This window comes from Alternaria infectoria (genome assembly GCF_024043175.1).
Source record: "Alternaria infectoria strain BMP 0036 chromosome Unknown scaffold_32, whole genome shotgun sequence".
NCBI classification, from domain to species: Eukaryota; Fungi; Ascomycota; class Dothideomycetes; order Pleosporales; family Pleosporaceae; genus Alternaria; species Alternaria infectoria.
Genome location: NW_026250721.1, coordinates 80,657 through 95,241, shown reverse-complemented (window position 1 = coordinate 95,241; position 14,585 = coordinate 80,657). Strand labels below are relative to the sequence as shown.

General features: G+C 52.0%; 4 protein-coding genes across 4 annotated transcripts; 2 read left to right on the top strand and 2 right to left on the bottom strand.

The window, feature by feature from the left end:
* Positions 1 to 435: 435 nt before the first annotated feature.
* Positions 436 to 1,179, top strand: J4E92_010152 (uncharacterized protein; the record flags this gene model as incomplete). Its single annotated transcript, XM_051501493.1, has 4 exons — positions 436 to 483; positions 582 to 607; positions 874 to 927; positions 1,023 to 1,179. The coding sequence occupies 4 exons, from the start codon at positions 436 to 438 to the stop codon at positions 1,177 to 1,179; spliced, it is 285 nt and encodes a 94-aa protein (XP_051348278.1).
* A 383-nt stretch (positions 1,180 to 1,562) lies between these two features.
* On the bottom strand, positions 1,563 to 2,606 carry PUP2 (proteasome component pup2; the record flags this gene model as incomplete). The annotated part of the gene is made up of 6 exons (XM_051501492.1): positions 1,563 to 1,839; positions 1,940 to 2,283; positions 2,337 to 2,415; positions 2,469 to 2,481; positions 2,535 to 2,556; positions 2,604 to 2,606. The coding sequence occupies 6 exons, from the start codon at positions 2,604 to 2,606 to the stop codon at positions 1,563 to 1,565; spliced, it is 738 nt and encodes a 245-aa protein (XP_051348277.1).
* Positions 2,607 to 4,669: 2,063 nt separating this feature from the next.
* Positions 4,670 to 6,685, top strand: J4E92_010150 (uncharacterized protein; the record flags this gene model as incomplete). The annotated part of the gene is made up of 2 exons (XM_051501491.1): positions 4,670 to 5,803; positions 6,077 to 6,685. The coding sequence occupies 2 exons, from the start codon at positions 4,670 to 4,672 to the stop codon at positions 6,683 to 6,685; spliced, it is 1,743 nt and encodes a 580-aa protein (XP_051348276.1).
* Positions 6,686 to 9,764: 3,079 nt separating this feature from the next.
* Positions 9,765 to 14,121, bottom strand: J4E92_010149 (uncharacterized protein; the record flags this gene model as incomplete). Its single annotated transcript, XM_051501490.1, has 2 exons — positions 9,765 to 12,462; positions 12,512 to 14,121. The coding sequence occupies 2 exons, from the start codon at positions 14,119 to 14,121 to the stop codon at positions 9,765 to 9,767; spliced, it is 4,308 nt and encodes a 1,435-aa protein (XP_051348275.1).
* Positions 14,122 to 14,585: the final 464 nt, after the last annotated feature.

The window sequence follows — 14,585 nt, the reverse complement described above, 5'->3', positions numbered from 1 at the left end:
CTCGGCGCTGAGTTCGAGATGAATGTCTAGCTCTTCGTGCTCGCCGTCAAAGTCAATTGATCAAGTAGCTTCTTGAGTGACCTCCGCACCCATCGTGAAGTGTCGCGGTTGAGGCCCCAAGAGCAGGTCAAAGAGCAGGTCAACAAGTAATCATACCGCGCAGACCATTCTCCGTAAACTCGAAGCAAGAATGATTGAGCAAAAAAGCAAAAAAAGCTATGAATCTCAACCATGAAGTGAAGAAACGTTGGTGTCCTCCCCCCCAACCCTGCTGACGCACCCACCCGCAAAATCCCGCGCACCCTGATTCGTCCACCTTTCCCAGCGCCGCCAAGCCCAGCATTCCCGCGCTTTCTCTGCCGCAACAACCTCACCAGACATCACGCCAGACATCACCCTTCCACCCGCGTTTAAACCCCAACGAACTCGCCAAAGATGTCTGTTTCATCCTTCGGCCACCACGGCAAGACGCCCGCTGCTGTCGTAAGTCGAGTCCCGTGCAATGGGGGAATTGGAGGCGATGACGAAAGAAGAAGGATGAAGCTAATGATTGGGAATAGAGCATGCGCAGCCCGTACAAGGCTTACAGGAGTCCTTTTGGTCCTCAGTATGTATTTTCCGGTATCGACAAAGCTATGGGAGGGGCGGTGGAAGGGTTGGGATTGGGTTGGGGGTTGTTGGGAAGGTGTGGGAAGAGGAGGATGGCTTGCGACGCCTCGATGGACGGCAGTATGGGCAATTGGATGCCACGCATACGCTCGAGATACGCATGGAAAAGAGGAGGAACAACGCAACCCACACCCACACCCGCCGCCCTACCCGATTTACGCCCATCGCAACCTCGAAGCTCCAGACGCTAACATACAACCACAGATACACCATCCCGAAGAACTACCACGGCCTCACCCTCAAGCAGGCCGCGAAATAGTACGTCTTCCTCCCCATATCCCACTCCTTCCTCCCCTCCCCTCCCCTCCCTCCACCCATCCAACCCATACAACACGCACTAACCCCATCCACAGCGGTGGCCTCGCCGCCGGCTTCGGCGGTGTAGCCGGATTCTTCGCCCTCTTCTTCTTCGCCGAAGTCCCCAAGGTGCGCGACGACATCATGAAGAAGATTCCCATCCTGGACAAGTTCTTCACGGTCGAGATACCGCCTGAGGATAACCCTTTCTGAGCGTTCGGGCGCATGGACTGGACTGGACTGGACTGTATAATATGGGGACAATTGGCATTGCAGACAGGGAAATAGACCGCTTTTGTCTTTGTTGACATATTTGATATGCTTGGGGTGACTGTGTTTGTGATGATGTGGTGTGGTCATGGCTTGGATATGTTGAGGTTTGCACACGTGCTTTATCGTATTTTGATTCAGGGCCTGCTCAGTTGCCAGACGTCACCACAGACTCGTTGACGCCGTATGACAGTTCGCCACTCAGAGCTCCCAGATATTTGGTCATTGCTTCATTTTCGCGTGACTCTTACATCTATCAAGATGCTATCATATGCCATCCCATATACCACTTTCCACAGCCATCCTCTCATCCCCCCATCAATCGCTTAGTTCGTCGGCAGCCTTCCAACAACCTCAGCCATCTCCTCGTCAGTGTAGATCCTGAAGCCCTTGTCCTTGGTCACACTAGCCAACTGCACATTCTTGCTATCCAGCTTCTCCTCCATGACCTGCTTGAGCGTCTTGAGCGTGAGCACCTCGGCCTCGGGGAGCGTAAGCGACTTGTGGAATTCGTTCTGGAGTTCGGCTTGGGCGCCCTCGGAACCGGAGCCGATGGCTTTGGCGTCGTAGCGGTAGAATGTGCCTGAGGGTTCGGCGTGGTAGCTGTGTGTTGTTAGTTTGTAATCCCAATTCTGGAGCTAGAGCTAGGTTCGTTGTATGTTTTCGGAGAGGGGTTAGTAAGGAAGGATTGGGAGTGACATACAGACTCGGACCATCCTCATCATAACCCGCAATCAACAGCGCGACACCAAACGGCCGACTCATGATGCTCTCCTCACCCTCAGCACCCTCACCAAACCTCAGCGCCAAATCACATATCGCCTGCGTGCAGCTCTCAACGCGAAGTGGCTCGGCGTAGTTGAAAGCGTGGTTCTGGCTCTCGACACGCGCGTGCTCGATCATGCTGCGGGCATCGGCTTGCAGACCCGACATGGCACATCCGATGTGGCGGTCGATTTCGACAATCTTCTCTACGGAGCTGGTCTCGAGGAGCGTGGAGGTGACGCGCTTCTCTACGCCGAGGATTACGCCTTCGCCTGTTGCGACCTGTGTGTTGTTTGTGAGTTTACGAAGGTTGGTGACGGGAGGGGCGGACGTACGCCTATTGCTGTTGAACCGAGCTTGATGGCTTCGAGCGAGTATTCGACTTGGAAGAGACGGCCTTCGGGCGAGAAGGTGCTGTGGGTTTGTGAGCGGGCGATCTGGTAGTGGGAGGCGCGGGGTGGACGAACTTGATACCACGGTCTAGAGGTTGAGTTAGTATAGATTCTACTGTATAATTGTTTGAAAGAGCTTACCATATTCGCTTCGTGCTATGAACTGCTCATGTCAGTACAAGAGCTCCAGCGGGGTTCAATGAGGCGTACCATGGCGGCTGTTTGTGCGGAAGTGTGTTTGAGAGGTGTGGTGAGAGTTCCGAGTGCTTCTCGAACAGGGAAGTCGAGATCTGGGAAGTGTAGGCGGCGGTGAGGTGTTGCGGAGTTGTGTTGGCGGCTTGGATGTTTCTCTAGCTATGGAGAGCTTCAGGCAACATGAGCCGCGCGCTAGGGCGGGATGCCAAGACTTCCATCTGATACTCATCATCACTTTCTTAACACAACTAGCAAATACATCTAAGTCTACAGTCACAACGTTGCGCAGATCTCCGAAAGCTGACACCCAACAAGCTATGGTGGTTTTCGCAATCGCATCCATCGGCTGCCCTCTATCGCGACATCATCTGCCACCTCCTTCCAGAGACTACCTAGGTACTGGAAAAGTAGCTCATCGTTTCTTGTCACCAAGCGATATTACGTCTGAGGTATTGTTGCGAAAGAATTGATTCTCCCGAAGCGTTCTCTCCATATTCGAACAAACAATTCCTTATTGCGTTCTGCGCAACTTTTGGGTAATACAATCGTAGTACGCAGATGCTGCTGAGCTTTAGAGTCGATGTAGTCGTGGTGCTACACCTATTGAACGATGTGTATCGCAGTCCAGTTTCACCAAACTCATGTTGTCAACCTGAACGGAGTAATCTTGGCCATATACGCCTGAGGGTAAGATGATGAGGTGTCTCAGTACCAGTCGTACGGCCAGGTAAAGTCAAGTGGCTATGCAGATACTCTGCTCAACCTCGACGCAGGTATCTGCTTATGCCAGAATCACATCGTCCCTAATTTCGGAGAGCTTCTCGTTGGGTACCGTGCGCGAGGCTAGATTCCCGATAGAACACGGGAATGTCTGCAAGCGACCTCACAGCCACGATATCCACCCGTTATCTACCAGACTCTGCGTCGTCGCAGAATGCTCCGAGTGCCTAATCGATTAAACAAGCTTCCATCGACATATCGAAGCTGTGGTAGGGGTAAAGCTTAGCGTACCGATTCGTGACATTGGCGCATGGCGCCGGGACGAAACGCCTTCCAAGACATCAAACCGCTGGAGTAATTCTCCGCATCTTCTACCTCTCCTACATCAACTTCGGTTCTTTGCCTGAACTTCAAATTCTTGCCTCCCGCATCCGCGGATCGAAAGCCGATGATGCGCGTCATAGCTCGGATCGAATGTGCCTGGCGTCGGCACCGTTTCTCCTGAGTTCGGACCAGCAGCGCTATCCACGTCACCATATTCTGGAATCTCGGCCTGCGACCATGATGGATGGTGCATCCGGTGCTGTCAACAACAAGCTCATAACCACAGTAGTGCGCAACGCCAACGGACAACACGGGGCCATGTGTCTACCACAAAATCGCATGAGAGTGTCGCACTCGTGTTAATGCACAAACTATTGACCTGAACAGCCACAGAGATGTCGACGATTTTCGATAAATTCGCGTGTGCCATGTTGCACGCACATCATGAGATGTGCAGCTCATCTCCCGCGGCGGGGATGATGTCGATGCTGGGTTATTTTTATCCGGATACGACCCTATGTCGGGGCTTGACGTCGCTGTCTGGCCGTTGAGTATTGCTTCTCCACATGGGCCAATGATTAGCGAGGACGGGGCGAAAGGGTCGTTCCCTGTCTTGCCGCATCGGGCCTTCTAGAATGCTTGGTGAGCTTCAACCGTCGACGACTGCGATGAAAGCAGCAACGAACGAAGGATGCGAATGTTGGGAATGGTATTAGGAGACTGTTGTTGAAGAGTCTGCATGCCAAGATTGCTTGACCAGGCTTCAGGGTTGGGATCACCGCCGGCATCCGCGTTCCTGCGTGCCTGCTCGTTCGAGAAGGCACTAATTAGCTGTGACCGTGCGGCTAATGCACGTCCGATGAATAGCCTTCAGACGGCAGCGACGTCTAGATCCAGCAAAACGTCACCGGCGAATAAATACTTCGCTGCGTCCTGCTCACCATTCCTCGCCCACGCCGCTCTCTCGCACCCTTCTCTCTTCTCAAGACTTCATTCTACGCTTTTAATATCGTCTTCTTCCTCCTAATACCACCACCATGCGCGTCTCCTCCACCATCCTCGCCGCGGCAGGTCTCTTGACCTCGGCCAACGCTGCCATCAAGGGCTTCAACTACGGCGCCAACTTCAACAACAACCAGGCCAAGGTGCAGGCCGACTTTGAATATGAATTCAACGCCGCCAAGCAGCTTCCTGGCACCAATGGGTGGACCAGCGCCCGTCTGTACACCATGATCCAGCACGGCACCCAGACCGACGTCATTGAAGCCATCCAGGCTGCCATCAACACCAAGACCGGTCTCCTCCTCGGCATGTGGGCTTCCGCCGGTCAGGCCAACTTCAACAACGAGATTACTGCTCTCAAGGCCGCCATTGCTCGTTACGGCACTGCCTTCACTGACCTCGTTGAGGGTATCTCCGTGGGCAGTGAGGATCTCTACCGTGTCACCCCCACTGGTATCGAGAACAAGTCCGGCGCTGGTGCTCAGCCCCAGGAGCTCGTCAACTACATCAAGCAGACTCGTGATGCTATCCGCGGTACTGCTCTCCAGGGCAAACCCATCGGTCACGTCGACACCTGGACTGTCTACGTCAACGCTACCAACAACCCCGTCATTGAGGCCGTTGACTTCATCGGCATGGACGCCTACCCCTACTTCCAGACCACCATGAACAACAACGTCGGTTCGGGCAGCCAGCTCTTCTTCGACGCCTACCACCAGACTGTTGCCGCTGCCAAGGGCAAGCCCGTCTGGGTTACCGAGACCGGATGGCCCGTTAGCGGCGAGACACTCAACCAGGGTAAGCCCAGTGCGGATAATGCCCGCATCTACTGGGAGGACGTTACCTGCCAGCTCGTCAAGGACAACGTCAACCTGTGGTACTACATCCTCCAGGATGTCCAGTACGGCAACCCCGTCCCCTCGTTCGGCATCAAGCCTGCGGGTGACCTCATGCAGGTGAAGCCTTTGTTCGACCTTTCTTGCCCTGCGGGTTCCGCACCCAGCAACCCGTCCAAGAAGGTCTCTACCGATGGCACCTGCGGATCCCAGGGAGGTGCTACTTGCGCTGGCTCGCCATTCGGTAACTGCTGCTCGCAGTACGGATGGTGCGGAAACACCGCCGGACACTGTGGTACCGGCTGCCAGAGCGGATCTGGCACTTGCACCAAGGTAAGCTAGTACTTTCCAATGCTCCTCTTGTCACCTATCCTGTCGTCGTTCCTGTATGCTGTGTCTGCGCTCTTGTCTGTTTCTTGCAATTGCCCTTGTTCCGTTTCCGCTCCGTACGGGGTTGCACGGACTAATGGCTATTGGAAGGAGCCTTGGAGCAGCAGCAGTATTGGGACGCCAACGGGGATTGGGTCGTCGAGTAAGAGGGCTGAGGGATTCCTAAGCCAAACAGTCAGAAGCTAACGTTGCCTAGTAAATGCTCCGACATCTCAGCCCACAATTGTCACCGTTCCAGTAATCAGCTTCGACCGCCCGACCCCGACAGTTCAGAGTTCAGCACCGCTTTCCGCTTCGTCCACTGGAATTGGTCTTGAAAATATCGAAGGCCTACCGCAACCAACCTTTACCTCTCTTCAAGAACCATTCGAATACCCCCATCAGCTCATCCCCATTGATAAGGCCGACCCTACCAAGGTGATTGGCAACGGATACACTGCCCAGCTATCACCTACCATCTCAACCGTCTTCGTTTACGATATTCGCCCTGAGTTCGCCGGCAAGACTTGTACTTTGGCTCTACACATGCCCCCGCCCTTTCCCATATCCGAAACAGCACCTATTCAAATTCGCACTCCGGGTGGTATCAGCGTATCTCGCCTCGCCAACCAAGTTCCCGATACTGTTTCCATGCAGAGTGTCGGCAACTCAAGTCTCGTCGGCGTCGTACAACTCATCGAGCCTGCTCATCAATACAACGTCGCTAGCTTTCCTTGCGAAGCCGGTCAACGGGTTAGTTACCAGGTGGATTCGATCAATGGGCTGGATATGAACTGGTTCCAGATGACTTACCCTGCTCTTGGGCTGTTCATGCTGGTTAGCTAGATCGGAAAGAGGTTATGTGGACTGGTGGCAACGTGGAAGACTGGGATGTCAACTGTATTATTACGAACCGAAAAGTCCTAGATCCTTTTAATGTAATGTATACACCAAGGATACGTATCTTGTTTATGTCGTCGTGTGATGTGCTACTAAACTGATCGTATTTAACGCATTGGTTAAGTACGATCAGTTTAGTAGCACGTTATAAGGGGATATGGGCATGAGCGGAAACAGGTGTATTGCTGCTATACAACTATTGTGCGTGTTGTCTACGCAGCCGCGTGGCTGGATTAGGGTTGGGGGTGAGGTAGTGAGATGTGGCTGACCCTGAGTTATCACCGTGAGATATCACCGTGAGATGTGGCTGACCGTGAGATATAACTGTAAGATATAACCGTGAGATGTAGCTAACTGTGAGATATAACCCTAAGATATAACTGTAAGATGTAGCTAACTATAAGATATAACTGTAAGATGTAGCTAACTGTAAGATATAACTCTAAGATATAACCGTAAGATGTAGCTAACCGTGAGATATAACTCTAAGATATAACTGTGAGATGTGGCTGACTGTGAGATATAACCGTGAGATATAACCGTGAGATGTGGCTGACCGTGAGATCTAATCCTGAGATATCATCGTGAGATATGACCGTAAGATGTGGCTGAAGGTGAGATATGCGATCTGAGACGTGTTTAACCGTGAGATATGCGATGTGAGATGTTGCTAAAGGTGCGGCAAGACGTGAAACATAGGCTCTGAGATATAGCTAACTGCGATCTTCTTGCATTAAACCAAAGTCGCTTGCGAGAAGACTGCTTGGGCTCGAGCGCGCGGGGCAGAAAAGGATAGCTAGCTGCGAGACAGGATGCGAGATGAGATACAAGACGTAGCTGGCTGAAAGAACAGCGTGCGCCTTTGGATGAGACTGCTGTCTAGTCTTGTTCGTGCTAGTTATTAAGATTGTACCTTGGTATACGGTGTAATTGCGGTAGCTTTGATGAAGTGGTAGCTCACCGTGAGATATGAGATTTGGGATTTGAGACGTAGCGAACCGTGAGATAAGGCGCACCGTGAGATGTGGCGCACCGTGAGATGTGGCGCACCATGAGGTGAGATATGAGATCTGAGATCTGAGATGATTGTATTGTCTACTCAACGACTTGAAGCTTGTAGTACTTCTTTACGGATTAAATTCACGAGAAAGTAGGCCCTCTGCCTACCTGCGCAGACGAGCGGCTTGGGCGATGGTTTCGGACTTAGCGGCCTGGAGACGAGCTACGACGATGAGATATGGGATGTGGCTGACGGTGAGATGTGGTTGACGGTGAGATATGGTTGACGGTGAGATATGGTCGACCGTGAGATGTGGCTGAGCGTGAGATGTGGCTGAGCGTGAGATATGGCTGAGCGTGAGATATGGCTGAGCGTGAGATGTGGCTCATCGTGATATGAGATATGAGATATGAGATATGAGATATGAGATATAAGATGAGATGATAAGCTTTGCCCGACCGCAAGGTACTTAGGTAGAGTTTGGTCTAGTAAGAGAAAAGTCCTGACGTCTTGAACCTCGCACTCGAATTACACGAGCTTAAGTTGACTATACAGAAGCTGTTCACATTCGATTTAACTTGATATCCTCAAAAGCATTCCAAAGCTAGCTACGTGCGAACCGGCGGGATGTTCTAGCAAGATGTCTTGCCGCCAGACACACTGCACGCAGCACCACCCTTGCATACCTATACGTCGTCATCAGCACACCACTCACACTCGCACAGTAAAGTAGAGAAGAGGCAAAACTTACGTTCTTGCACGCATACCACGTCTTTCCATCGGCGCAGCACCCTGTCTTGGATGGGCAGTATCCCCATTGGTTATTGGGGTCGCTGCCTTCGGCTAGTTGGGCGTGGTTGGTGGTGAAGTGCTCGTCGTGGTCGAAACATTGCTGTGGGGTGGGAGTGTTAGTTTGGGAGATGGAGATGCTTTTCATGATGGGGGAAGTGCGAGTTCGACTAGGACGGGGGCGTAGTCTTGAGTTGGGCTGGTTGGAAGGATTGGGAGGTACTTACCCAAGCGGAGACAGAGGCCGTGGCCGTGAAGAGGAGGATTAGGGTGGAGATCTGCATGATGATTTCGAGGTGTGTGGGAGGGCTGGACGTCGAGGTTTTGGAGATGTTCAGGTTGCAGACGGCGAGAATGGAGGTGATGATGGGCAGTCGACGAAGCCGTTCTTATCAACGGTGACCGAGTCAATATTAGCCATGTCTTCCTCCTACCGCTTGCTTCTAGGCCTGATGCAACTGAATAGATTGCAATCAGATCATCAGAAGACGCGCGCGAGCACCAGACGACACGAGGTTGCGGCTCTTTGAACGCAAGTGTCGGGCCGGACCCCTGTTTTGAACCACCTCCGCATGTTTGACGACGGCGTGGAAACCAAACAAGCTCATGTCTTCTCCACACTTGGCACTGCGGTGAAAGCTTTTTCCTACATTTTACGACGTCTCTTTCGCTTTCGCATGCGCATTGCTGATGTGTTCACCCTATCTTCTTGGTTTCTACCTCACCGCCGTTTCGCACGCACTGAACGTCGTTCCATCATAACCATCTTTCTGTCCACGCAATATAAATTGTCGGAGCTACAACCAATGACAGCTCAATGACAACTCGACAGATCGCTGCAAGCGAGGTAGTCTAGTCTGCACACAGTAGGTACGGCGTAATGCGCGGTTCAGCTCGTCGCGTGGTTCGGCGTTATGCGTGGTGCCGGCGCAATGCACGGAGCACTAATTTCACGACGTGTGTATCTGCACGAGGTGGAATTCCACCAGTAAATGCGACTTCAGGCTGGAATTGCAGAGAGGTCGTGGTCGTGTTGCTGTCGAAAGGGCTTGCATCGCCTCATACGAGGCAGAAAATGAATAGGGTAACGGGCGTGCTGCAGCCTGCGTTGATATTCCTCTCTCAGGGAGTCCCAGAGGTTTGGAGTATCTTGTGGTGTTCACGGAAAGATATTGAAATCAGTCGACAACGATCTCATCGCGGATGATCGTTACGACCCCGTATCGATGGATTCGCTCACCTATTCTCCAAAATTTCTGCCCAGGTTCCACAGAAAAGTGAAGAATTTGTCGTCTCAGTAGTTTTCATCGACGAATCGTCCAATAACTCGGGCGGGCGAATAGCAAGCACGGTGGACATGGCGGAATCGTTCATGGTAGTCGAGCGATACCCCAACAAAATAGCCGCGCTCTGCTCCCATCGTAGACTTATGTCCTCAACGCTGTCAGTGTCACTGTGGTTGTCGCTCTCGTGATCGCTCTTTTGGCCTCGCTCCCTTTCCTTCTTGCGCTCTTCTTCACCTGCCTTGCTAGCATATTCCCACGCGGTACGACCACGATTATCTTCCCACTCTGGATGGATCCCGGCAACGTTGGTGAGGAAGTACGCCGTGTCTTTGGTAAGACGACCGTGTGTGGCAGCGTAGTGAATTACGGTCCGTCCATTATAGTCCCTCGCCGCTAGGCTGACATGGTGCATGTGAAGGACTTCCAGTAGGTCTAACCTAAAGTTAGACGATGCAGCGAGCAGGTGTCCAAGGGTTCCCCCTTGTTGGTCGAGAGATGACGCAATGTAGTGGAACGAAAGAGCCGATCTCAAGATGTCCAAGTCAATTTCCCAGGCAGACTGCGTAATATAGCTTCCTATAGGTGACATTCCGGAGTCATCAAGCTGGGCACCGTCCGCACCCTGATCAAGTAGCCAACGTATCTTCTCGCCCTGGATTCTGTCGCGATCAAAAAAGGTGTGGTGTAGCACATTTTGCCCATACGCATCCCTCGACGTTATTAGGTTGACTGCTCTTGCTTCTTCGGTGTCGAGAATGGCGATCATGGTATCTCGATTTGGACTTTGGGCTGCGTAATGGAAGGCATTGAGACCATGCATGTCGGTCAATGTCACCTTCGCACCCATACTGAGCAGTGCTTCGACTGACTCAAGATCGCCAGCTTTGCTAGCAAGATGTAGTGGGGTTTGCTGGCAAGAGTTACGGCACGAAAGATCCGCGCCTCTGGATATCAACTTGCGAATGGAAGCCGCACTTTCCGGTTCGTTGTACCGGATGCAGTGTAACGGGGTATCCCCTTCGCGATCCCTCACACTAAGAGAGATATTGGGACTTGCTAGCAATGCATCGATCACATTCCCACGTGCGAGACCGACACCAGACACATCCTGTGTAAGAGAACGACTTTCGGGACTTTGCATTGCAAGCCGATCTTCTACCCTGAGAGATCCATTGGTCCAATCATCAGCGTACGTCGTTCCAGATAGTGTTGTGCGCAAGGTAAGATGTAAAGGGGTTTCGTCGTACTCAGAAAGAGCATTAGAATCAGCGCCATGCTCAAGAAGGAACCCGACCATGGTAGCATCGCCGATCAAAGCTGCGAAGTGTAGAGGAGTTAGCCCGCGTGTACTAGTTGACGAGACTGGAGTAATAGCTTGGGTTGTAACGGGGTCTAATTTGCCAACTCTGTGTGGCCATGCTCGCCGACGAACCCTGATGTCAACCGGAACCCCGGCGTCGAGGAGTTGCGTTGCAATGGCTCTGTGGCCAAACTTTACACAGTAATGCAACGGCGTCATATTATCGACGTCGGTCGTGTCCAAGGGAGCACCATGTTGTTGTAACATTTCAGCCATCGAGGCTGTGCATCCTGTACCGCTGACAGCATGATGTAGAGCACCCTTTAGTTGCTTGTCCAGACCAACGTAGGCACCTCTTTCGAGGAGAGTCCTGGTCGTATCTTCATGTGCGCGTCCGAGTGCAGCACGCAATATGCTACGGTATTCTCCACCAGTCGCGTTGACGTCGGCGCCCGCGTCAATCAGCAGCTTCACTACTGACGTGTGGCCGTTGGCTGAGGCTGCCTGCAACGCGGTGCCGTACGATCCGCCCCGCGCATTGACTCTGGCATTCTGTTTCAGCAGCAATGTGACAATTGTATCGAGGCCCAGCAGGGATCCGTAATAAAGGGGCGAGGCTATACTATCCAGCTTTTTCGACAGATTTGGTGAACTTTGGAGGTAATCTGGATTGTAAAGGCGGATCCAAGTGAGAAATCCTGCTGTCTTCGTGCTGAACAGACTCATCGCTAATCGATTCACTTCTTCCGTCTTGTCTACTATTTTCTGAAGATGGCGATGCCAGAACTCTGCTGAGTACCGTGCGAGCATATGATTTTCTAGGAGATGTTGAGTGATTGGATACTGGTACTGACTCAAGTACCCCAAGCAACCTTTGGCAATCGCTTCGTGACATTCCTTCTCCTGCATACTAAAATGCTTTGCTGGCCCATGCTTGATTCGGTCTGACACAAGATACTCCTGAACTGAGTAGTGTGCTAGAGTGATGATCCGCTGGGAAGGCCTGTTCAACCATTTCACCTCTTTTGTCGAAAGAGTGACCAGGCTAGAGCATATCTCCAACGCTTCTAGTGGATCTACTAGCACCTCGTCGCGGTCGATCATTGGTTCTCGCGCCACGTCAATAGCGGCCACTTCAGCAACTTCTTCAATAGAAATCGGCCTGGTAGAAAAGGTCAACCACTGGAATATTCTAATCGCATACACGCGATCCACCTCGCGTATCGAAGCTAGGATACGGTCGTATGTCTCGTCTAGAGTCTGCGGTAATGCTGCGAGCGCCTGTCGTAACATCGCCAGATTGCGACACTTTGCTAGTGTGTCAAGCTGGCAGACAGCCCAGCGAAACCTGCACCATTGTTAATCACCCCTCATAGATATCGTGGCGACACACATACATCCCCCGGGCTCCGTGCATCAATGCTATCTCGATCTCTTGCATAGTATCCTGGTCCTTGTTCCATTTCGCCAGGTCCTGATCATCGACCAGCCGCTGCTGAACGTATCGTAATATGTCCTTGTCCACTACATCTTTCTGAAGACTGATAATGCCTTCTCTTGTGACATGATTGCCTAAGAACGTCTCGATATCCCGTTCTCTTCGGCTGGTCATAAGCAGATGCACAATACCGAGCTGCCACCCAATCAACGTCTCCAGTATGTCTGTTAGCTCTGTGCGTTTCGTACACTCATCGAGCGCATCGAGGACGATGTAGACATGCGTGAATTGTCGGATCACCTGCGGTGCGACATTGAGAAGTGCTGGCAACGATGGTTGCTGTTGTCCGTTTCCGCATGATGAAAACAACTCGTCAACTTCCTTAGGTATGGCGACCGAACACTGCAGAAGTTGACTGAGCAATGAATGAAGCATCGACTCTGGATCCTGTTTCTGTACATCTTTGAAGTCAAAGTAGAAGTATACCGTGACTTCACGAGCATCTTCATCGCAGTGCTGCAGCAAATGCTCGATAATTGTAGAGCTTAGAATCGTCTTTCCGCACCCTGGGATCCCATACAGCCACATCCGCGACGCTTTGCCCTCTTTCCATTTCTTGAACTTTGCACTTTCTAGTATCCATAGTCCTGTCCCCGCTTGTCGCTGCTTGTGAGCTTTGTGATAATTCGTGGATGGATCGGGAGCCGAAACCCATTTGCGTATGTTCTGGAGTCTTGTTTCTCGGCCTCGTTCATCAGTCTCAGAATCGTCCATTGAGGCATCTGCGACATTCGGAGACCTTTCCCGAATGTTCCTCCTGAGTCGCCTCAACGCACTCTCTTTTCCCTCGCCATAAATTAGCGGTAAGTAGCAGTCGAGGATACCGAGAAGACAGTAGGCCCCATCTTCTTCGCGTGTGGTCTGTCGATCCCGTGCCCAAGAAAGGCGTTCGGCAACTTCGAATTTCGACATATCAGTTCCTGACAAAGCTTCGATAGGTATCGCTGTCACCTCATGGATGGTGTATTTGAGCGAGTCTTTATCTCCTAAACGTACCCCATCCTTGGAAAAGAATTCGACGGAATGCGGGGCTAGAAGCTCCTGAAGCGTCCAGCCCCGGGTAAACCATCTGCTCGTTCTGAAGGCTGCCTTCCATGTTGCGGACGGTCTCCAATCTTCCTTCGAAGCCTTCCCCTCGACATCTGCTAGGAAAGCATAGCACTTGTCAGCTTTTTGATACCAGCGAAACATAGAGTTGATCGCCTCGGATAACTCTGTGTTGTTTGCCTTGTCAATGCAGCAAGTATCTACCCAGAAATGTTCTAGGCCATCTGACTTTGCCTGTTTTGCGCAGAAGTGAAGCTTTTTCCAACCGTCTCCTCTTGTTGCGATCGCTGCATCCACGACCGCAAGGTTTTGACTACTAGTAAGGTTTTTCACGTCGTCAAAGACCACCTCTTCATCCCCCCAGGTGTGCGACAGTATCGCATAAGGAGGTAGATCTTCGACGCGGATGATGTCCTTTGTGAATCTGAAGTGTCCATCGCTTGTCGTGTACAGTAGCCGCATCGCATCGGATTTTGGACGCACGCGTACGCGCGCAGAGGGACAGTCAGAACAACAGGCTCGCGCAAGGTATGAAGATCGTATGGAGTTGTTACTTAGTACGGGTGCTAACAGCGGCCTGCTAAGTCAGTGTAGAAGTCAAAAAGGCTGACAGCCCCGCCACTGATCCTTGGGGCAGGTTGCATCCTCACCACCCACCCATAGCAGGAGGCACAGCCCGCCTGCAGCATGCAGGTGACGTCCAATGAGAAAGGCGGGGGAAGGCTGAGATAACATCATCGAGCGACAGCGTCATATTGCAGAACAAGAGGAATGAGAGAGTGCAGCCGAGAAGTGTGGATAGTACGATGCGCGAGATGGTGTTGTCAAAGGTTAGTAGTGAAGTATTCGAGCGTTCCTGCTGGAGTGCTCGCGGAGACAGAGACTTGCCAAGGCTCGTCACGTGCCATCAACTAACCACCTGGAGC